Here is a 24284-nt window from a genome sequence, read left to right on the forward strand (position 1 = left end):
TGACTCTGCTTCTCCTGCCGTGTAAGTGGAACCCAGCGACCTTCCCTGTCGCCTCATGGCAGCTCTGTTGCTGCCGAGTCCTGACCTGGTACTAATCAAGCATTTCTGAAAGCAGATTTAGGATCAGCGTTACCTCTTAGGTCATTGTGAATGCGGCGGGGTTAAGGGGAACTGGCGTCTGATCACTGATCAACACTGCGGCTCTTCTTGATTCATAGCCTGCCTACGGTCGTCCACTAAGGAGAAGCATGACAACATGAAGCCTGAGTCAAGGCTGGTCCGAACCCAGCGCTATGCTAGTTAAAATATGTACAGCATATCATCTGATTTATTTCCTACATTTATAAGATCAGGGCTGACATGAGGTGATGTAAGTGTCTGGGATATACAAGAAGAAAATATTTCTCTGCTACATTTATGAGGACAACCACAGCATGCTGAGTTAAGAACACAGAGGAGGATATAAATGCAGACACGCACAGATAATGTATATATTTACCAAGCACCAGAACATACAGAAGGGATAAAGCACTCACGGGAGGAGGTAGGGGGGATCCCTTTATCTGTTTTTCTTCTCTCTTTTTTTCGGCAGAAGGCATCCCCTCTGCTTTTACAAGTCATTAAAAATCTCTAGTCTGGAAAGAGAGAGGACACTGATCATAAAGCGCAAACGATTGCTGCTGTGCACACTAAATATTTATGTCTGTGACGGCGGTTGTCTGGTCTGTGGTTTATCAACAAGAAAGACGTGGTTGGTCAGGACACATTTGCTGTCTTCAACAGTTAAATCAAATGAAAGGTCGGTTTGCTGGTTTCGCAACACACACTTTGTGAAATAACTATCAAGAAAAAGGCGCTGTAAATGTCCAGAAACAAAGGTCACAGGATCCCATCAGAGTATCAGCTGAACTCCTGCAAGCTTTTTTATATGGGAATTATGATTAGTGTTGTGAACTACTGACTGTGTACTGCAGCTTCTTTAACAATAAAGTGACTCGCTGACATCGCTTGACATGATTTTCTATTTAAAGCTGCTTTAATGGTTATTTTTGGACACACGATTGACATAACCTTTTAAGCTGATATGGTAAAGATGTAGCTACGTAGCCTCAGCTCAAGGCAGGCTGCTCCACCATCGCCATCCTGGGAGTGTTTTATTCCCTGTAGAGTTGAGACTTTGGTGAATAAAGCACCCCTTTAGTTATGCTGAACTTGAAGCCTTAATAAAATGTAAACAGATGAGTTATATAAAACTTGTCGCCCATACAGTAACAGGCGAATAACTGTTCAAGAAAACATGTTTTTACTTTTGTTTGTTGTATCGAGGCTGTAAATGTATTAATAGCTACTGTAAAGTTGGTCCTTTTAACATGAGAGTCTATGGGGAGTGACTCACTGTTGGAGACACCCTCAAGTGGCCATTTGAGGAACTGCACTGCCATTTGTGCTTCAGGTTGCCACCAAATATCTTAAGCTGCTCAAAGCCACACTATGTCTACCAGATCTCCTCATTTTGAAACATAGTTTCTGTAGAATTGTTTTGGAAGGAAACCGATGAATGTTGTGGGAATAAACCAAACCAAGGTGTGAACCGAGCTGCGCTGAGTGTGAGCCCTTCAACCAAAACTATGAGATGCTAAAGCAGCCCTTACAGCTGAAGGAAACTGCATCATTTCCTCTGAGCTTCCTCACTTTGGGCAACCAGTTTCATATTACCCACAATCCCTCATTTCATTGGTAATTTAGAAATGTTCACCATTGGTCAGGTGCAGCATCTCCTGTGAAAGCTCTCCAGCCCCGAGGACCGTTCCTCCTTGAATTTCATGTAAAAATTAAAGCAGAGCAAGTGCGATTTCATATTCAGTCCCCACTGGCATCAGCTTTCTGCCATTACAGGCAGTTGTGGAAATGTAAGGAGCTGTCCGCCAGTTTCCGTGTTGTACTGTATGTGTGTGTGTGTGTGTGTGTGTGTGTGTCTTTTGATGAGGCAGCAATCAAATGTGAAATTTATATGAGTGTGATCCATGCCAGCAGCAAGGGCAGAACATTGGCCCTGATTGCTGACAGGCCCGGTGAAATGTCATACTCTAGTCCACATTGGTATTCAGGTCTGTCAGAGGAGTGAGGAGAAGCGCTGCCATTTGTCACTGTGTGACTGACACATGCCATGCCTCGCATTCGTTCTATATCTGACTGTATCAGTGAGGTTGTGTTTACCAGAGCAGATATAAAGCTTTAACGACACATTACCCGGATTGAACAAATTTCATGTCCACTCAGTGTGTGTGCGTCTCATATTGAAATATCAGTGCTGCCTCTCAAAAGGTAGAGACAGTGGATTTAATGTGAAGGTGTTAAACCATTCAGAGCCTTGTAAACAAGCTGTGACATTTCAAAACCAATTCTGAAAGAGACAGGAAGCCAAGTTTGAAGTGTGTTTTAAAATATTTATGAGAGGAAAAAAAAAAGAGAAAAGAACCCCTGTCCCCTGAATCCAAGCACATCTCAGTCTCTAAATAACAGATGCACTTCAGGGAAATCTTGAAATGGGAGGAGAATAAAAGTTTCCCATGCCATCCTGCACTCTGATGTTCCACTGGAGCCGATTCATACGCGCTCTTTGCTTTAAATAGCAAGAGGTACAAAACGTGTTCGGCAACAGGTACTGGCATGCCGGTGAACCCGGTGACAGTAACACATTGAGCAGATAGCAGTGAGATGGTGTCTGAAGCGTTGCCATGGACCAGTGGGAGAGGCCATGGGAACATTTTAACCTTTTTACCAAGGACAAAGTTCATGATTCAGGTGACTTCATCAATGCCTTGATTTTAAGTTGCTTTAGTGACATACAGCTCACACAATCTCACCTCAAGTCTGTACTAAAGCAACACTGTTGTGTTTCTTTGTCCACTTCAGGTTGGTGGTTTGACGCCTGCGGCCCGTCCAACCTTAACGGCATGTACTTCACCCAAGGACAACACATAGGGAAGCTGAACGGTATCAAGTGGCACTACTTCAAGGGCCCCAGCTACTCGCTACGAGCCACGGCCATGATGATCCGCCCACTGGACTTCTCTTAGTCGTTTGACCCCATGAACGTTGGACTTCCAAGCGGCTACGTAGCACATTTACGGGACGCTTCCCATTTCACCCTCTTGTCTCATCTCATTTTCGCTGGCCGCTGGGAGTCATCCAGTAAATTTTTTTTATTCGGCCTGGTTCTTCCCCAGAGCAGCTGATCCTGCTGCGCTACTGTTGCTTCATAACCTTTCCCCTCATTGAACTGAGAAGCAGCTGTGGGGGGTTGTGGAGGGGGGCGGCGGGGGAAGGGGTGTTGTTTGCCTGAACTGATTTCTCTTCCAAAACAAGATTCACACAATTCAAGTGTGACAACTCATACCTGGACTTTGTGCACATTTTGATGAAGTATGATGTCAAATCACGATTCCTCCATTTTTTCCAGGGGACCTGAGTTGAAATAATAACATGGAGGACGTGAACTCTTCTGAATGCAAAGCAGCTACCACAGAGCAGCAGTGACTCTTGACCCTGCAGGACAGAACATATCTGAATGCTTCAAGGAGACGAATGAGACTTCTGGCTTGTTTTTTTTGTTGTTTTCGATTTTTGTATTAAAATGTTGCCTGCAGATTACGGCTCATAAATATTGCAACTGTGTTATATTTTGTGTTTTTAGTACTATTTTTGTTATTCCAACTGTATACAATAGCCAAAGTGAGATAAAAGTGTCTTTTGTACTGTACAGTGTAAACTGAATTTCTATCTGCATCATGTATCAAACACACGTTGAGTTTTTTAAGTGACCTTGAAGTCAAGCGATGACGTGCAGTCGGTAATAGTTACGAGGGTCACTCGCAGTGTTTGCTGGCACGTTACACACTCGTCGTCTTGACAGAGCGTGATTATTTTTAGAGTTCAAGATGTGAGGTTATTATTGGATTAGATTCTGGACTCGGATCCTTTTGCTTTTATTATTGGCTGAGAAACATCTAATACCTGCCAAGGTTCAGATTGTGAGTGATCACCTTACCTCTGCGGAACAGGAAAAACAAGGACATTAATTCAGTAGAATTTAATTAGCAATATGTTACATTTAAAGCTGTGTGTGCATGGGGGGGGGGGGGGGGGGGGGTGAGAAAATGCACGTTTGCATACACAGTACAAGTAAAGAGTGGTATCAGAAAGCAGTATACTCCTGAGTGTAATGATGATGCACTACGTCGTGACCTTTGTATAATCACACACATGTAAATGCTTATATTAAGCTGGTGTCACTCACACTACAACTCACCAGGGAGGAGGTTGAAGTTTTGAACTGTGTCTCATTTCTAACTGCAGATGACTTTGTAAAAACCCCCTGAAGTCTGAAGTGGTCCTGTCTCAGTCTGACCTCTGACCCTGAGACAAACAGCGGATCATTAAGACAAGTTACATCCAAAATATTTTTCACACACGTGTTATTACATTACATGGTATCATACTCCAGCCAGTTCTGTTTCTCATCCATGCAACTTTGAAGAGAAAAAGGAGCTGGAGTTGGATATGAAGCATGAAATGAATGATCCATGTGAATACCTATTTCATAACCTCCAGCTTAAAACAACAGAAACTTCTGTGGGGTATTTAGTAAAGGTACGTGTGGCGAGAAGATGAAGTGTATCTGGAACTTGTATAACTACAATTGACATGTTTATTAGCATACTAAAATTGTATAATTTAACGTGTGTACGTAAATCAGCTTTCCTGAGGAAAGCTATTCATTTATTTCTGTTTGTCCTCTGCCAGAAGTACAATGGTGTTTTGAAGTTGAGCATAAAACATAGGAGTTAAGATAATAACCCTGGAGAAATGTGCCTTTGACAATTCTGCTTTTACCTCATTCAAGTCTAGATTTGCAGATTTATTTAAACATCTTTTTTGTAACGTGGTCAGTGTTGTGTTGCTAGATTAAATAAAGGAGCATGTGATGCACTAATGTTTTCAATCTGCGTTCAGGCTGCACTTTTTCAGCCAAATCGATGCGATGATAGACGTGGGCGTTAAGTCAGCGCTCCAGAATTTGTTAAATCTTTCTTTAAGCAGACACACTATAGCTTCAAAAACAAACGTCCTTTCATGATAACATCTTCAACATCAGACTAAATCTTCCTGCACAGATGCTGCACTGTACCGCGTGTCGTACAAAGCGAGCTTATTGGCACAGAAAGATGTGAGATAAATCACGTAGATAAACAGACATGCTCTCTTCCGTCTTTTCCATGGCCGAAACCAGATGGTGCAAAGATTAGAACTCCCTCTCTTGCCCGTTCGATGGAGTGACTATTGTCTCTCCGGTGGCGACTCTCTTTGCTTGTTCGCTGGTGGCAATGACAGATTGCCAAAGTGTCAAGGGATGCTGTCGGGACTTGTAGTGTCTCTTCATAGCTGGCATTCCTGGGCCTAATCAAAGGTTAAACAAATTACCACAGCCTGCAAACCGCTGTGTGTCCTTCAGCGCCTGCACTGACCCGACACCCTCGCTGGAATGTGTTCTATAGAGAGTCTGAGGCAGCGGAGGGTGAAGTGGGTCTGCACAAGCTGGCAAACACCTATGTGGGTCTTAGGCTTTGTCCTTTGTTGGTTGTAAGGACAGGAGGTACTGAGAGCCACTTCCAAACTCCGGGGAAGTTTTGTCTCCAGTGGACATTCCTGTCATCTCAACATACGGTACGCACATAAGCACATGCACAGTTGCACACACACTCAAACGCACACACCACAAGCTCCTTGACATCCACAGCGACGTATCCCCGCCGAAAATGGATCCTTTCCTGTTCACTGAGGAAGAGCTGAAGGCTGCTGAGCCGATGAGGCTCCCTCTGGGAGGTGGGAGGCCCGAGCTGCACGCAGACGGACAGTGTTGGACCTCGACCAAATCAGATATAAGAGACTACAGTACCTGCTGTATGAACACTCAGGGCGCTTGAATCCCCCATAGAGACCACCTGCTCACGTGGAAATGAATAAAATTATAGAGAAGACCGAGAGAAAGGAAGAAGTAAAAATAGAACACGTCTCATTTCGTATATCAGATATAAACATACTGTAAATCGTGCAGAAAGAAATGTGCACCATCACAAACCGTTACTATTTGATATCTGACAATATTGAACTTGAAGTGAGTAGAAAAGTCAGAGAGACGCAGAGAGGATCTCCTGTGGTGATCAGTGTAACACCAGAGCCAGGAGATGACGGGGAGGATGAGGAGTATCAAGATGGATGGAGTGAACTTTAACAGCTCACAGTATAAACTACCAAAATACCAGCTGTTGACTGTGCTTTGCAGTTGACAGCTATGCTAAATTTGGCAGAATAATCGTCATATCAAAGGAGTGAAATGATAGATTTTCTTTGCATGGACATTTGTTTAATCACACTTAAGATTTTCTGACATTAACTTCCAGTTGCATTGTTGTAGCTGTATCTATTCCATAATGATTATTCCACTAATTAGGTGTTATCAAAAAGCAATTCATCACTGATTAAAAAAGGGAGTACGTGTGAGCTTCATTTGAAATAGAAACTTCCTAATGTTCAAGTAAAAAACATCTCAAACTATAGGCTTCTTGTAGAAGAGCATGAGAAGAGCTGTAAACGGATCAGTAAAATCCTGCACACACTTCTGGTGTGTTGGACTGAAGTCTGGATTTTATGGACCAGTCAGTGCAGAAGTCCACGTACATCCGTTTACCCTTGGTTATGAACCAGATCCGGATGTAGGCAGGTTATGTAAATGTGAGGACTTCTGTGATCTTCAGCCAGGAGGATTTATACTATTTATAAGACGTTTATATTTGACACCTTGGAGGTTGTCCACTTGGCCTCTCCACTGGTTAAACTTTGATTGGTTGAAATCTTTTTTTTTTTTTATCCTTTCCGATCCATAAAAGTCTGACTGCACAACCACGACAGGCAGATCTAAATAAAACCCTAAATCAGGAGATACACACATTTTATTTGAATCTGGTTTCACTTGCTATTGAAGTGGGTATAATATAATACAGCAGAAGTTGCTACAGTGAGTTGCAGTGAGGTAACTGTCACGGAAAGTTTTCCTTTGCTTATTCATGAATTCTTCTTATACTCTGTAGCCTTTTTCAGTTTCTTGACCTTCCCTTAACTAAAGTCCATGGTATCAAATCTTGTTTTATTTGCAATCATCTTTGAATTTTATGTTTATCTTTAACTGTCTCCAGTAAAGGCCTCAAAGGTCAAACGTTATCTTCAACTTCTTGAATATGAGTTGAACTTGCTGCATAGCTCTACAATTACATGCATAGTTAGGATAGAAAAAAGCCCCATGTTTTGGCTTTGTGTGACACTGACATCATTTTGCCTGTGTTAAAATTAATGACGCAGTCTTTAATGTTTTTATGTTGCGGGGCAATCACCAAGAGCAGCAACCGAGGGAACCACAGAACTGGCCCAGAATCAACCACCGATGAGGCAGGGTGTTTTAAAAAGCTGCCACCACGCAAAGAATGGTGCTAAAAGGGCAGCGGGGAATGACCCCATAAATTAATCAAGTACAAGTCACCCTGAAATCATTATATATTTAATGCTGACATCAGTGTGAGCGCTTCCAAGTTTTTCTGCTTCTCACTGCAGTAAACCTGTGATCCCTGCAGGCTTATTAATACTTGAGACTGCAAACTAGCAGAATCTCTGTTTTTCTTCAAATGAACTTTTATTAATTTCCAAATACGCAACTTATCTGAATGCTGATTTCTCAAGACTCGCCAGCTTTTATCCATCATCTTCACTTCTTTAATAAAGATGGCTGCCATTGATTGTCAAATGAACACATATTTTATGACAAGAAAACACTTCAGGTTATTTAGTTTGCAATCATAAAGCAATCTTGAACTTGTCCGATGCTGGTTTTGAGGAGAAAGTCCTGTGGTTTAGCAAACGGAGTAGAATATGAATGTAAACGTGAGCTGAGGTGAGGGAGTCCCTCATCTAGAGACGCTCAAAGGGAGCTTGATATGATTGATGGTCTGTGGGAGTCAGAATGACACTTGGTGTACACATAGGGTGTGAAGCAAAGAAAAGGCTGCAGGCCCCAGCAGGAGCCGTTCAAACTGATAATAACGTGAAGGCTGTTTCATTCGCATGGATTACCTCAGAGCTTAAAAGTATCAGCTGCAAATTTGGATTTTCAGTAAAGGTTGAATCAGCTGATATGGATCCCAGAGAGAATATTAATCACATTTAGACATCCTGGGAAGTTAGCTCAAAAGACCATTTTCCAAAAAAAATCATGCAGTAAAGTGTTATTTCATTTGTCGTTTCCTTTGGCATTTTATTGTGTTATAAATTAGCCAACAAAAAAAACATGGGAAACCAGTATAGATGTCAGAGAGCATGATATGTTGGATAAAGAAACAGCGAATGAATGCACACGTCCTATTTTGGGCTTTTGATTTCAGAGCTCAATGTCCATAACTTTATAAAAGTTAATGTTACAAGTGAGAAGTGTGTGGCCAGTTATTGCTCCAGAGGCTGCTGCGGTCAGAAGTAATGAAGTGTGATCGCTGACTGATGCAGTGCGGGCCAAAAGTAACATGTTTTTATAAGGTCTCTGGTAACAAGGCCGCGTCTCAAAAACAAATAGCCTATATGCTTGACTAATACATTCAATATCTCTAAAATACAGAAGATCCAGCATGTAAGTTCACCGATATTTTTATTTAAAAATTCACCAAGAACTGATTTTCTCAAATAGTATTCATTTCTAATGCTTCTCATTTTGCATGGAAACTGAAAATTAAGTCTATCCATCAAAAATTGAAAAAAAGATTATTGCTTGCATGCAAAATTAACTACCACAACAAAAAACTAATTTGTGCTCAATTGACTGTTAGCTATACATTTACACATCAAGCAGCATACAGTATGTGAGACATCACAATTTCTCACTGTATTTATTGCAATTACACAATACAATAAATAAACCTTTTTAAACTTCCTGCCAAACAAATGAGTGCCCTGCATTTTGTGCTTACGTACCAAATATTAGCACACAAATACCACCAAACTAACACAGTGGGCATGTTAAACATGTTTATACTTTTAGCATGCCAATGATAGCATTTAGCTGAAAGCATCAGTGCAGCCTCACAGAGCGGCCAGCGTCGCTGTAGACTCTTAATGCCATTTGAAGCCATTAGCGGTTATCAGTGACACTCACAGTACAAACACATCTAACATTAAACAGTGCAGTTTAAAGTTTCTACAACTCTAAACACTTGCCACTTGAAAGAGCTCCTGATTTTATCTTCTATCATATTCTTTCCTCTTTTGCTTCCATTGCTCTCCATCATGTAAAACGCTGTCATGCAACCTGTCACATAAATCCAGACCGAGGCCCTTTAACCCTCTCTCAGCCTCTGATGAGTTGGTCTGGCTCCAGCAGAGCTCGTCCTGTCTGTCCCTCTGCAGGGGGCCAGGTCGTCTCTCAGCGTCCTGGCCAGCCCTCACTGACCCTTCTCTGCACCTCACTTTAATTTACTGTCTTTCCCATCTTTATTTATCAGGGCCAAGTGGCACAGCCAAACAATAACATAGAGCCTCTTCGGAAGGAAGTATTAGTGGATTACATAGTGGTTTACTTTCCATAGGCCAGGACACATTTGTGCGGCTCGCCTCCTTGTTGAGGTCAGACTTGGGGAAAGGCAACAACCCTCAGCAGATGCAGCAAAAGTGCAGTTCAATGTAGTTATTTGGATGCTTTGTCAACAGCAATGTGTTTGACAGTCTGAGATGTTATTGTTAATTTGTCCGGAAAAGAAAACACATTAAATCAACCAAACTCCACAGAGAAGAAGTGAAAAAAACATCCTCTGAATCCTGGTTGCAGCTGTTTTATTTAGACTTTTTACCATTCTTACAAATAAACTCCCTGCTGCAGCCTAGATCAGAGTTTTGAGCATCTTCTCCTAAGGATTTTGATCCACTCATTCCAAGTATGTAGAGGAAACTTCGACCAAAGCACAACAAGAATCAGCATCACGCACGAGAGGTCAGCGAAACAGCTTGAGGGTTCGTCACCAGATGCATTCCTGGGCAATTAATGCACAATAATAAGGATGGCCAAAATAAACAAACTCGGAACAAGCAGTGAAAGGTAAACAAAGCAGCAGCAACGGTGCAGATGTCGATAAGCAGCACCAGGAAACACAGGTGCACTCTCTCTGGACTCAGACCTCCACTCGACCACCCGGTTTATTTGCCCCAAATCAACAGAGCAGCCTGCAAATGAGGAAATGTTGCAGCAAACATGCCTTTAACTACTGAAGCCAAATGAAAACCATCTGAAGACGCTGTTCCACTGTTTGCAAAGTCAAATTCAGATGAGTGGATCATTAATTAAATTTTAATGAGCATTTAGTGGCAGATTTTGGATTTATTTTCTAATTTTGTGCTTAATGTTATTATCAGAGAATGCATGCTATAATCCAAAAGCAAAAAAGAGCTCAAATTAATTGCCATCATATCAACAATACTAACTTGTATGATGTGCAATTTATTGTGCACAAACAGTAGAAATGCTTCCATGTTTATGTGGCGTTACCTGATTTAATATATTAATCATCAAGAGCTGCTGAGATCATAATTGCACCAAACTAGACGGCTACTGCTTCAGCACTGAATTCATAGCGACCTCTGGTGGTCAAGAGACACTCTTACATTTACTGTAAAATATCCAGGTTGAATTTAAAAAGAAACAGCTTTTTATTGGTTCAGTCTGTCAGGCTGTTCAGCTATTTAACAATTTAATTAGCTCCTAATTTTTATTTAATGAAACTCTAAAGCTGTGCGTTTTATTGTTTAAAGGCAGGATGGATGATCTTCCTGCAGGTCTCAGCAGATCTGCTGTCACATAAAAAGACGAGCAGCCTCAGAGGTAAAAACCCAGCTATGCTTGAAAAAGGTAGCACTATGGCGCTGAACTAGAAAAGTCTGTCATGGATGTGATGGAAAGACTGCATGTCCCTAATGTGACTCCATATTCATGCAAATAAAAAGAAAGTAACCAGGAGAAGCCCTGAGGCGTTAAAAGGAAAGATGAACAGTGAGAAAGCAAGCATGAAGGAACAAACCCGAACGTTAACATTACAAGTAAACACATAGCTCACTGGTGATTCATAGCCAGAGCTGTGTGGAGTTATTTATCCTATGGCATGATGATGAATCCCACTCTGCCACCATGTTAGATTTTATCCAACACTATTTACAAACAGTGAGCAAAAGGAGTCAGTAGAAAAGAAATGTGCCATCAAAACTCACAATAGAATAAAACATATGACTTAAAAGGATAGTCCACCCAAAATTCAAATTGCACTCATTATCTACTCACCCTCATGTCAACTAAGGGCTGGGAGAAGTTTCAGAGTTATCCGTGGCTTCTCTGAGTTACAGGGGGTCTCGGCGTAGCAGGGAATGTTGCAAATGGATACCACTTTTCTTCATAACAAAAAGACACACCAAAAAACATCCAAATACCTCCATGCTCTTTTTGTTACGAAGAATGGTATCCATTTGCAACCGTTATATGGACATGCACTGCTACCCCCTGTAACTCAGAGAAGGCACGGATAACTCTGAAACTTCTCCCAGCCCTTAGTCGACATGAGGGTGAGTAGATAATGAGTGCAATTTGAATTTTGGGTGAACTATCCCCTTAAAGTCATCTGTCCACCCAAAATTCATTACAGACGAGCCCTATGGAGGTATTTGGATGTTTTTTGGTGTGTCTTTTTGGACAAAGAAAAGTGAGCTCCGTTCGCAACCGTCATATGGACATGCAGTGCTGCGCCAAGCCCCGCTGTAACTCCCAGAAGGCACGGAGGACTCTGAAACTTCTCCCAGCCCTTAGTTGACATGAGGAAATTTGAATTTTGGGTGAATTATCCCTTTAAGTCTGTGATGGTTCGGAGCTCAGGTCTTATGGGGACACTGGGATCAGGCCTCAATCCAGTCCCTCTGTCTTTACCTCCTGCAGTATGTGGCTGGTTTGGCTCAGGAGCTGAAGGACAGGAACAGGAAATGACTAACACCTGAGTAAACTGTAACAAGTCTCTGTTGTCTTCCTCCAATCGGCCAGTCTGGTTTGTTTTGGGTGTGTTTGTTTGATTTGTTTCAACTTTCCTCATGTGTGATTTCCCTTTGGACCAGTTTGAGACAGAGTGGATGTTACATAACGTCAACAATGAGCAGGAAAACACTGTGAGGAAACATACAGTGTCTCATGAGGTGATTTTTTAAAACAGGGAGACGTTGCAACTTCTGAAAGGAGAAGTAACACAGTTGTCTTCTTACCAGTAACAAAAATGAATTCATGAGCAGTGGAACTCACTGTGGCTTACTGTAACTCAACACAGTCAAGGATTTCGTAGCTACAGGGTTATTAGTAGGGCTGGGACGATATGCTTTTCTCCCGATTTGATTATTCTACGATTTTTTGGATGGCGATTCGATTTAAATTGCGATTCTACGATATTGCCGATTCTCTCGATTTTTAGTCTGCATTTTTAACATTTATCTGCACACTCCATTATAAACTGAACTTAAACCCTTTTCAAAACCTGTACTCTCTGTATGTAAAAAAAAAAAAAAAAAAGGCCAACAAATGCACATTGCACAATATTAAAAAAATTCAAAAACAAACAAAAAAAGAAAAAATCAAAAAAAAAAATCGTCCAAAAAGATATCGCGATATTTATGTGAATCGATTTTTTTTCTCCCATACCTAGTTATTAGTGATGGTAGCATTATTATGTTGTAAAATGTGACAAACATTTTTTATTTTTTACTTTTTTTTTATCTTTTTTTAATTGTTCATATAGACACAACAAATGCAGCTAAAGAAGGCACATAAATATAATGTATATGAGAGCTATGTACAATGACCAACAATCACTAATAGAAAATAATAATAACAATAACAATAACAATAACCATAACCATAACAATAATAATAATAATAATAATAATAATAATAATAATAATAATAATAATAATAATAATAAATAGTATAAGAAAACATACCTGTTCCATCCTTCAGCTACAATATTATGTTTCAGGAAGTTACCAATGTCCCAAAGCCTATCAAGTTTGTTCCTTGTGAGACAACTTTAATTGGGTCAGGTTTTAGGGTTAAAAAGCATGTGTGGCCCACATCCAACCCATAACAGTAAAGAGACAAAATAATAAGTCAACACACTACTTACCATAAATCACTCAGTGTTGATCTGAAACGAAAAGGAAACTCTTTTTTCTTTTCTTTTCTTTTTTTATGTTTGGCGGGAGCAAATACTTGACACTGAAATCTAATTCTCCAAATTTTTTCCATTTTTTTCTGCTGTCATCTTTTAGAGCACAAAGACACTGGCATAGCAAGCACATGCTTGACAACAAAAACATTCCTGTCACATAACGAGAAAAAAAACATTGTTAATGTTTATTTTAGTTTAGTTTTTTAGTTTTTCATTTGAAAGTTTTCTCTTGTTTGTGTGTTTTTCTCTTAAATATAGTTTAATTAAATTTTTTATTTTTTATAATAAGGCTACTTCTTCTCACCAAAATTGTATGGTTCAGGTTAGGAGGGTTAGCGTTAGGCCCACCGTTTGGGAACCACTGCTACATTTTAAAACCTATAGACAATATAATAAAAGTCTCACATTCATCTTTAAACTAATAAAAGGTTGAAAAATTAGGAAAACTATTTTCTAATAAATCGCCCAATTATTGTTTTAAAACATGGAAACTGTCTGACATGCTAAGAGACCTTTTTTCATAGCATGTCAGCAGCAAGGATTTCCTTGTAAACAAAACAGGAAATTAGCAGAATTTTCTTATTCTGATGTCAGTGACTGTAAACAAAACAACACAACGCCTTGGTTGCCATCCACACTGTCATATTTTCAATCCTGTAAACTGAAACTGTAATAAGGCAGCTTGTCCTTGTGGGGGAGCACTAAGCCTCCACTCACACCACAACATGAAGCTGTGTTTGTCACCGGGCTGAGAATCTGTCCTGTGCTGATGCTCTATGAGTCACTTCCACTCTCTATGACTGACTACCAACAGCTGCAACTTAACGTCTGTGCCAAGTTCTATATATAAACATCCACCCACCTGCATGCGTGGATACTGAAAATCAACACACATAAAATGACATTCTGTATGTTCACATAAAACGCAGCTCTTAAAACAGCAGTAAACATGTCTGTTCACACTGAATAAAGTGGATATGAATGGTTGTAAATGGCTGTGTGTTGTTCAGAGAGAGGGTGAAGTGTGATCTGACCACCAGCTGTAGCTACTGCAAGACTAAACCCCTTCATGCGTAAGCAGGAGATCCACGTTTCCTCCAGGTGTCACGTTCTTCTTTAGTCAGAAGTTGTGTTTCTCTTCTCACCTCAGATTAAATGTCACCTTGTTTCTGTGATACTCAGTTTCTGTCTCGGCTGTAGCTCCTTTAATTTTGAAAGTTTTGCTGTGAACTCACACTGCTCATCTGTTTTGTGTGTTTTTGAGATCATTAAAATTTTTGGAATTGATCATGAAACAGCAGATTATGTTACTTCAGTTTGGTTCCTTTGTACTTGTGCTTTAGTCTTGTATGGAGGATTTAAATAACACAATTAGTGAAGTATTTACAAGAAGAGTTTTGATTGTGTATGATATGCCAGGTAAGAGGAAGGATATCTGTGTTGTGTGTGTTCCAACTTTTGAGCAACTCTTTTTTCCTTCTCTGAAATGTTGCGTGCATTCATTTGTTTCCTCATCAGCAGCCTCCCTTGTCTCCAGGAAAACAATCAAAGCTGTCGAACCTGTCATGGTTGACCAGTATGGAATGTGACTTGAAGGACATTTACTGAAGAACAGCAATGGCGTGCTGCACTTGCACTTGAGTACTTACTGAGTATTTCCATTTCTGAGTATTTTAATGTTTATATTCCTTTTTTTCCCCCCTCCGCTGCCTTACATCTGTAGTTACTTTTCAAAATAAGAGTTAACAGTATGACCGATTATGAGCATATAATACAAAGTCAGTCTTTTTGCATACATACAAACTACCGGTACCCAAAAGGAGGTTGTTAAAATTTCCAAATGTTAATTACACAAAATGTTTATAGAGTTTATCTGATGTTTTCATTAATAGTTTTATCAGTGTAATACAAGTGCTTTAAAAGATTTGAGGGAAAATCCGTCCAAATATCCCATGGTATGTCATTGATGGTCTTTGCATGTATCTGCACACTCACTGATTAAACTTAGCACTCACAGATCCGCTGCCCCGTCTACCTCCGGTCTCAACTCCACAATCTGTGATGAAACATGAGTGTGTAGGGGTGACCAGTGTCAGGGAAAGACGATCAGGTCCGTGGCCTGGCATGACTCGAATTCTTTCCACCGTCATGTTGGGGTTTGCTCTCCTCATTTTAGAGCTGTAGCTGCGAGTGTGAGGGTAGACAGCAGCCGAGGGAAAAGTTACAATAATATAATAGACAGAAATCCAAGCAGGGAAGGGATTTGTTTATTGTAGCAAACCTGACAGCTCACTTAGTTGTTCCTAAATTTAAACATTGATACAGATTAATTATGTCTGACAAACAGAGCATCAAGGCGTCCCAGAGGAAGCCATCCACCAACAAGAACATCAAGAAGCTCCGTACAATCAGCATGGTGTGCGGCCTGACAAGCAGCTGGCAGAAGTGGGTGACGGAGAATGAGACAAAGCAGGCAAGCGAACCCAGTGGGTGGGCTCCACCTATACCAAGATTACCAACAGAGGAACCTAAAAAGACATGGGTCCCCAAGAAAAATTCTACCTCTCAAAGTAACAAAACTAATTCTGAAGAGGTTCAAAGAACACCAACTCTTCAAAAGAAGGCCGAAGAGGTTACGACCCCAACTGAGCCACCGGTGGAGTCCTGTATCAAAACAAAGCAGGTGGTGAAGACGGTGACCAGCGGCGTTCAGGAGAAAAGTGCAGGCATCGAACTTCTGACTGAGAAGATCAAGGGAGAGGCTGTGCCATCGGGAGAGGAGATTGACAGGCTACTGAAGAAGAAAAGCTCCCCCACCCGCCACAGGAAGTGCTCCAACATGGTATCATCGCTGACCAAAAGCTGGAAGCAGGTGGAGAATGAACACAAGCACGGAGAAGAAGGTGGAAAACCAGGAGAAGCTCACAGCAGTGGTAAAGATGAAGAGGAGCATGGACACCCTGAGACAGAGAAGGAAAGACTGGACATAGAGGATGGTCAAACACAGACAGCAAGTGTTTTAAAAGACACAGAGCAAAGAGACAGTGAAGATGAGTCTGAATCAGCAGTGAAGATTAAAAGACCTCAAGTCCCAATGTAAGTTTAAAATATATTATACGATATTCAGCACTTGTAAATGAAGTGGTCCAGTAAGATAACTTTAAAATTGTATCCATACTCTGAATGAAAATCTATCTGCTATTAAGTGGCCTTGAATATTCCACAACCATCCTCGTTGTTTGGGCACTACTTTCTGCTGGCGGTCACATAATTCAATAGGCTGGCCTTTATAGATATCAAATTACAGTTGTGTGAAAAAACATCCAAGTGTAGAACAGGTTAAAGGGACAGAGGCCTTCATTACTCGTGTTAACATGGGCATCAAAGAAAAGTACAGTAGTATTAGCATGCTATTCCTGCAGTTTATCCCAGCTTACGTGACACTGGATATTGTATCTGTAACTCAAGCAGTAGAAAGTCACAAGCCATTTGTCTTGTATTACTGCAGCAATACTAGTCAGCAGAGGAGGTACAAGCTCAACTCCTGGGCCACAAACAGAGTAACACTGTGATGTATCATTGTATTTGACCTTAATAGGTGATAGATGACCAAAACTTGATGTGAGGCAATATCAACATTAATTTGAGGTACAACACTGATGGCAGCTGATATTGGTATAACGTTTGGTCTTAAGTTGTGCTGTTTAGCAAACAAAATCCAATATCATCCAAATATCTCAAGTCAGCGCAATGAGCAATAGCCAAGAGACACAACATCTGCTACAGTAAATGTCTCTTAAATGTCACAATGCGAATAGGTCAGGGTTGGGTTTTGACATCAACCCAATTTCCATTTCCAAATCCATTTTAATGCATGAACGACATTAGAGTTGTTAGAGTCCCATGTCTTTCAGACATTACATTGATGCCCAGTGTCAGCTGGGTTTCTCCCTGCAATTTTACCATTTTCTTGAAATCCAGTAACCCCAGTTTATTCGTAGGTTGTGCAGATAAGGCTGAAACCTTGTTTTTGTTCCTTCCAGATGCAAAAAGGAAGCTGAAGATGCCAACAAGATCAATGCTCTCTCCAAGAAATACAGCGCCGTGGGAAACCTCAAGAGTCGCTGGCAGAACTGGGCCTCGGAGCACACCGTTAACCAGAAACTTAACCCCTTCAGTGAATACTTTGACTATGATTACTCCATGTCTCTTCGCCTCCAAAAGGGTCAGGACGGTTACGGACGCCCCAAGGATGGTACCAAGACGGCTGAGAGAGCCAAACGTGCCGAGCAACACATCCACCGTGAGATCTCCGACATGTGTTACGTGATCAGGATAATGGCCGATCCGGACCCAGATGGAAAGACCCGTGTCACGTTCGGGCAGCTGTTTGACAGATATGTCAGGATTTCTGATAAGGTGGTAGGGATTCTGATGAGAGCCCGGAAACACGGGAAGGTGGCGTTCGAAGGGGAGATGCTGTGGCAGGGCCAGGATGATGGAGTGATCATTACTCTGCTGGTGTGATATTAACACCTGGGTCAATTATGTACTGGAAATCCTCTTACACCTAATTGACTAGCACTGTGGAACTTGTGAAATAACCTCAGGCATTATCGGGCAGCACTAAGTGGAGGATTTAAAATGCAATTTCGCCTGGGTCTATTCAGCGGACACTTACAGAACAATAAGGGATACAAAGACTACAAAGCCGGGCAGATGTGTTCATGTGGATATCACAAAGAATTTTTTTACAGCTATTTTTTTAGATACTTGAAAAGTCTTCCTGTCAGAGATGTGGATGTCTAAGTTGTAGCTCTCATGGCCATGTTTTGAGAAATCAGAAAAGACTTTGAAGTTTTAATTCACCAGCTCTGGAGGCTCTGCAGAGATAATGTCCCAGCTTTTTGGCTACTTATACTTCCATTAAGAGTAGGGTGCAGATTTTCATACATGCCTCTTTTGCACTTTCTTTATGGCTTATGCTAATGAGATATTTAAGGATGTGTTAATGTACCACATAACAAGTCAGCTTTGCAGTATACTGTAGCACAGTAATTCAAACACGCATTGGATTTCATTGCCTGAATTCCTGCAGCTCAGCATTCATTACACTGTACCGGGCACAATGCAGGGGAACAGAGCACACCACAGCACTTTTACACCTCATGGCCTGTTAGACAGAGGCTCTTATAATTAATGTAAAGGATGACTCATGTGATGGTCTCGGGATGAAAAAAATAAAGTCCTTTTAACAGTCAGTTATTGAATTTTTGAACAATGCACTGGAGTTTGTAAAATTACACAGAACACAACTGATGTTAGGAGTGTGGACAATATGTATGGAAAAAACAAAGTCAAGTTGAAAGCTGAAGGCTAAGCTGTATTTATACTGCATTCTGTGTTTTATCAAGCGTTGTTTTAGTATTATTTGAGGGTAAATATATTATAGATACTAATATGGAGCTTCGGCAAACAGATGCATATCTGCATATCCAGCATTGTCTCGTCTCAATTGGTTTGCTAGGATCTGCAAAGAGCCTGGAGAGGATGATAGTAACATCAAAGAGAAGTAGGACAGGACCATGCCAGCTGCCACTAACCTTAGTTGAGCAAAAATGCCAGGCCGAGCCCTGAGACAGCGACCTATTACATTGCACCGACCGTCGTCTCTTGCTTTGAGCCCAACACTGAGGTGGATGCCAGAAAGCTTGTGGCATCTTAGTATCTCCTCCATGTTCACATTGAAGTGATGGAAAGGACCTTTATCTTCAAGGTTAATTTTATTGTCGTTTGCATGCTTGCTCATGCTTATGCATGAAACGAAATTCTACCCAGGACCAGCACTGTGCAATAAAGGTGAGTTATGAATATAGTACTATATACTATATATTCTATACTACTGTATACTAGATACCACATATACCATATACTATACTATACTATATAGCCTAATATCTACTATGTATACTATACTTCTACTATATACTGGCTATTTTTATTAAATCTTTTTAGAAAATTTTCCAATTTTGCACTGTTGCCTTCCTATATAGGAAAAGTGCAAAATTAATTTATGCATAGTTGCACTTGAATTGTTTAGACTACCTATGCAATTATCTGGAAGAGGTTCAGGGGAAGTTTTAACACGTGATAGGGTAGGTGTAGTTCCTGTATGATTTACTTATCATTTGCAGAAGAGAGCTCTGAGGGAATCCTCCTTCAAGAACTAGTTTCCAGAAAGTTTCCATTCGCAGACACTGATGCATGACCTGAACTGAGATGTGGCGTGTGCAGATGAAACCTTTTGCCAGTCACACATTGTGTTAAGTTGAGATCACAAGCAGCAAGACAAGAAAAGTACAATGGCTATCATTTCCTGCCAGAAACATGACCACATGAAGCAGTCATACGAGAAGTGATCATGCATTTGCTTCCTTGTGGACAGATTCTTGCAGGACTGGAATCTGAGCAAGTATGACTTTCCTGTTGGCGGAGCACCCATGTCAGATTGCACAGATAATGTCTGCATATTTAAGATTTTTTTAGAAGTGGGAAGTTCACGCAATTTAGTACTGCATACTTTCCTTTAAGACAAAAGTAGGTTGGTAAAAGCAAAAGCAAAACTTTTACACACGTTTATTTTAAATGTAATAAGGTTTAGTAAAAGTACAATAAAAGCAGTAAAATTTGATTAAGTAGGACAAGATAAACATGTTGATTCTTGCTAATCCTATATCAGACAGATTCATCATCAACCTGATCACGGATATAATTGCATCCGCATTGACGCACTGTTGTTGTTGTTGTTGTTGTTGTTGTTTTTTCATGCAAACCCATCCACTACATGAATACAGACTGTGTCGCATAGCGTAGTGCCACTTGATGCAGAAGCTTCTTCAACTCTCATGCACACTTAGCTTGTGAGTATTATTTTGGGATTTCCATTGATTTTATTTGCTGCCGGCTGTCTGAGCCTCAGTTTGTTGCATCTAATCCAAGATAGGGCAAGAAGGAGAAATTACTTAAAGTTGGATTTATAAAAGGAAAAAAATACTGGTTATTTATACTTTAATCTTTTCTATCTTGTTTACTGAAGGTGTATTTCCATCACAGCAGAAACTACTGCAAATCAGACAGGTGAGAATTAATCATTTCACTTCTACGAACAGTCAACAACAATGGTTCACAACTGAGATGCAGAGTTATACTATCAAATCATTTTCTTCTTTTTTTGTTTTTTATAGAATGTTGTTTGCTGCTGTCTTTGCTCTTCTTGTGGCCTCTGCTGTAGTTTCCCGTGAGTATCTATTCGCAATATAATTTAACGCAACATGTTGCTGTTGTTGTTGATATATATTATAAAATATTATGAATAATATGATGTTTTCTTGCAGGTAATGGCACATTTCAAATCAGAAGTATCAATGCTATGTGGCCTCTTTAACAAATGCCTTGGAGTTTATATTCTCTGTTTGCAATACGCTGTAGTTGTGTTCACTGGCTTCTGATACTACTCCTTCTCCCCACCAGTGGGCAGTGGAGGTGGTCAGCCATAAAACCTCAATGAAGACATCAGAGGGATCACAGCTGTGAGGGTATGGGACACCTACGGCAGCTATATCAGAGGGTGAATATCAAATACTATTATTTAATACAGTGATTGACTGATGATGATCTGTATGCATCCTCTGTTTTTATTTAATTCAACATTATGAGCATCAAACAATGGAAATCTCCTCTTACATCAAGTAGCTGTCTACTTTCATTCAGTTTCCAGGTTCGCTATGGCACCTTGTGGTCTCCTGTTGTTGGAAACATACAGTATATAATGGTGAACCCCATTTGATGGAGCTGTTTGAAGGCAAAGCCATCGTCCAGGTTTCTGGGAAGTATTCTCACTACCTGCAGTCAGTGGTGTTCATCACTAACAGAGGCCGATCGCTGCAGGCAGGCCAGCCCCGAGGCCACTCCTTCAACATGTACCCCACCAACAGCCAGCCTGAGCTGCTCCTCATCAGTGGCCGGGTCAGTGGATACATCACCTCTATGGGAGGACACTGGGGGATTGTACCAAACGACAACACTGAGTACTGAGAAAGAGAGTTAGTGGCCAACATTTGTCTTTTATTGAGGTTACTGGATATCCAGATAATATCTAATGACATAGGACTCTAAAACAATAAAACTTAGATTGAATCACGGGTTCATCAATTGTTGCAATTGTTTTTCTATTTGAATTATGTATGCAATATTTTGTTATTGTACTTATCTTCTTGTCCTCATGAGGCCAGACAACTTAAAGTGAGAGGTTGGTCTTTACTTTTGTTGAAGATCACTGGGTTTTGAAGTGGCTTCAAAATCTTACTGGAGTTTATAAAAGAAACATGTGGGTTTTGATTCGTTTTTATCCGTTACAATGATGCTCCCTTATAGCAGTTATACATTTTAGTAACTCATTAGTAAGATGGAACAGTAATAATCATTCACCAGATCATGACAGCCAGCATTAATATATGAAAAGCGTATTACAGTAGCCTGTTTATGATGTTGTGTTGTTTCTTATCATTACAGTATGTGGAACTTCCCCTTTTGTTCAATTTTATTCACATCATATGCTTACTCAGTTGGCCTTAGCTTTCATTTTCTCTTTCATCCGCGAACAACCCATTATACCACATGCTTTTCTGATAACTGAATGGAGTTGTCTTATTTGAGAAAAGGAAATCACTATGTTTTTGTGTTTCTTTTGTCAACCAGGAAGAAGAATTGTATCCTTGTGTGACAAAGGCCATTGAGCATGTGCTCAGGAATGTGACAAAACTACTATAAAAGCATGTGTTTGTCCAGGTAGGTACACTTGGCTGTGAGAAGGCAAAGCTCCACACTCAGATACTGAAGCTCTGACAACATTAAAGCACACTCAGTAAGTATCAGCTTATTTCTAACCTGACTTTGTGGATGGTCATGTCTAATTTATGGAAAAACACCTGATACTGAACATTCAAATCTCATTCTCATTTCTTATTTCATCAACAGGTCTCTTGATCATCTTGTAAGGAATTAGACAGGTAAAAATTTTGATTTTCAACATCCACTGTGCTCACCAATAACTTAATGATTGCTGGGTATAAATAATAATTCCTGATCCAACAAATCTCCTTCACTATGAATTTCTTTCACAGAATGCATTACGTTGTCCTCTTCACTCTGCTCACAGCCTGTGTGCTGGTTAATGGTACAGTAAATTTCATTAATTTCACTAGAATTCTGTATGTAAAGTGTACACATGAAAAGTAGCATGTTTTTGCTAAGTTAAGTTAAGGATCTTTATTAACTCTGTAAACATCCCATGCAATTATTTCATTGTATAAAATCGAAAAGAAAAAAAATAGATTAATAATAATAATAATAATAATAATAATAATAATAATAATAATAATAATAATAATAATAATAATAATAATAATAATAATAATAATAATAATAATAATAATAATGATGTTTTTTCCCCCCTATTTTGTTAAGTTTACATGTTTTATCTTTCCAGGTCAGTCTCAGTATTACTCCTACTCCCCAGCCGTGGGGTCAGGAAGTGGCACCTCCTACAGTCTGACAGGAGAGGGCCGTATCACAGCTGTACGGGTGTGGGAGATCTCCAACAACTACATCTATGGGTTAATATCAAATATGTTTTATCTGGTTTTGCTGTTTTTATTATTGGACACATCTGGATAATAATAATAATAATAATAATAAATCAACTATAGGACTGTGTTATTTTGTTTTTATTGTTGGGCAAATTATACTGCATTACAATGGTCAAGGCTGGTGTCATTTTATATTTTTCTTATTGACGCCAAATCAAGAGGCACGATCAACAGTGTCAACAATGAGTAATGCATCCTTTGCTGTCATCTGTTGTGGTGTAATAAGTGTCATACACATTACACATAACTCCTTGATTGTGATCCATTTGTCTGTTTTTCTTCCACAGTATCCAGTTCCGTTATGGCTACATCTGGTCTCGTGTCATTGGCTCCATATCTGGTCAGCCCCAAGAGATCAAGTTGTTTGACGGCGAAGCCATCATCCAGATTTCTGGGAAGTATAACACCTATGTGCAGTCAGTGGTGTTCGTCACTAACAGAGGCCGCTCACTGCAGGCAGGCCAGCCCTCAGGCCACTCCTTCAACATGTACCCCACCAACAGCCAGGCTGAGCTGCGCTTCATCAGTGGCCGAGTCAGTGGATTCATCAGATCTATGGGAGCACACTGGGGGATTGTACCAAACAACAACACTGAGTTAATGGGCCATTAATAGACTTGATAGAATCACAGTCATTATCTGTGGTAACATTTACATGAATACATTTCATTGTACACATTATTAATAGTGTCTGATGTTAGAAGTTTTTCAGTTTGTTATTGAATGATGCTGGTGAACTGTAACATTCGCAATTTGTGAAACACACAAACTACTGAATAAAGTCAAATTAAATGTTCATTGTCACTTGTTGATTCATTATGTGTTAGTAAAAGACAAATAGACAAGTAACCAACCGGTAATAAAAAAAATACAGGATATGCACCTAGTGTAGCTGAAGGTGACATCTCGCTCCCTTCATTAGGTAGGTATAGTCTCTTTGGAATTCATAATGTAATGACGTTAAAGCCTTTAATTTTATATGCAAAAGTCTCTTGTTTCTGCTGATGTCTCTGTGTGACCTACAGTACAACAGCAAATGAGCCCATCGGTGTGAAGATAAGCTATTTCTAAATAGTGTAACTGGGAGGCAGGGGTCGGGTTCATCCATGGATGAAACGATTTACGACACTCAGACCTGGAGACGGCACGCGCAACAGGGCTCAAGACCGTCCCGTCTCCCGGGGACGTAAAAATACAGGTCTATTTGGGAATTATTAACAACCGGGTCACAGTCGGG

The 24284-nt window shown here is 40.3% G+C and overlaps 3 protein-coding genes across 3 annotated transcripts in view; all 3 read left to right on the forward strand.

Moving 5' to 3' along the window:
- Positions 1-3291, forward strand: part of angpt1 (angiopoietin 1) — a 51669-nt gene extending 48378 nt beyond the window's left edge. Inside the window, exon 9 of the mRNA XM_083981647.1 lies at positions 2917-3291. Coding sequence (XP_083837773.1) covers positions 2917-3080 — 164 coding nt within the window. The 3' untranslated portion in view covers positions 3081-3291. The remainder of the gene's footprint in view (positions 1-2916) is intronic.
- Positions 3292-15512: 12221 nt separating this feature from the next.
- On the forward strand, positions 15513-18457 carry abrab (actin binding Rho activating protein b). Its single transcript, XM_083981721.1, has 2 exons — positions 15513-16436; positions 17384-18457. Exons 1-2 carry the CDS (start codon positions 15673-15675, stop codon positions 17865-17867), a joined length of 1248 nt encoding a protein of 415 aa, XP_083837847.1. The 5' UTR covers positions 15513-15672; the 3' UTR covers positions 17868-18457.
- Positions 18458-22210: 3753 nt separating this feature from the next.
- On the forward strand, positions 22211-24087 carry LOC310993183 (zymogen granule membrane protein 16-like; the record flags this gene model as incomplete). Its single annotated transcript, XM_083981498.1, has 6 exons — positions 22211-22263; positions 22377-22408; positions 22523-22575; positions 22888-23014; positions 23335-23623; positions 24073-24087. The coding sequence occupies exons 3-6, from the start codon at positions 22524-22526 to the stop codon at positions 24085-24087; spliced, it is 483 nt and encodes a 160-aa protein (XP_083837624.1). The 5' UTR covers positions 22211-22263; positions 22377-22408; position 22523.
- Between the last annotated feature and the right edge of the window lie 197 nt (positions 24088-24284).

Source organism: Trachurus trachurus (genome assembly GCF_905171665.1).
Source record: "Trachurus trachurus genome assembly, chromosome: 11".
Taxonomy (NCBI): Eukaryota; Metazoa; Chordata; class Actinopteri; order Carangiformes; family Carangidae; genus Trachurus; species Trachurus trachurus.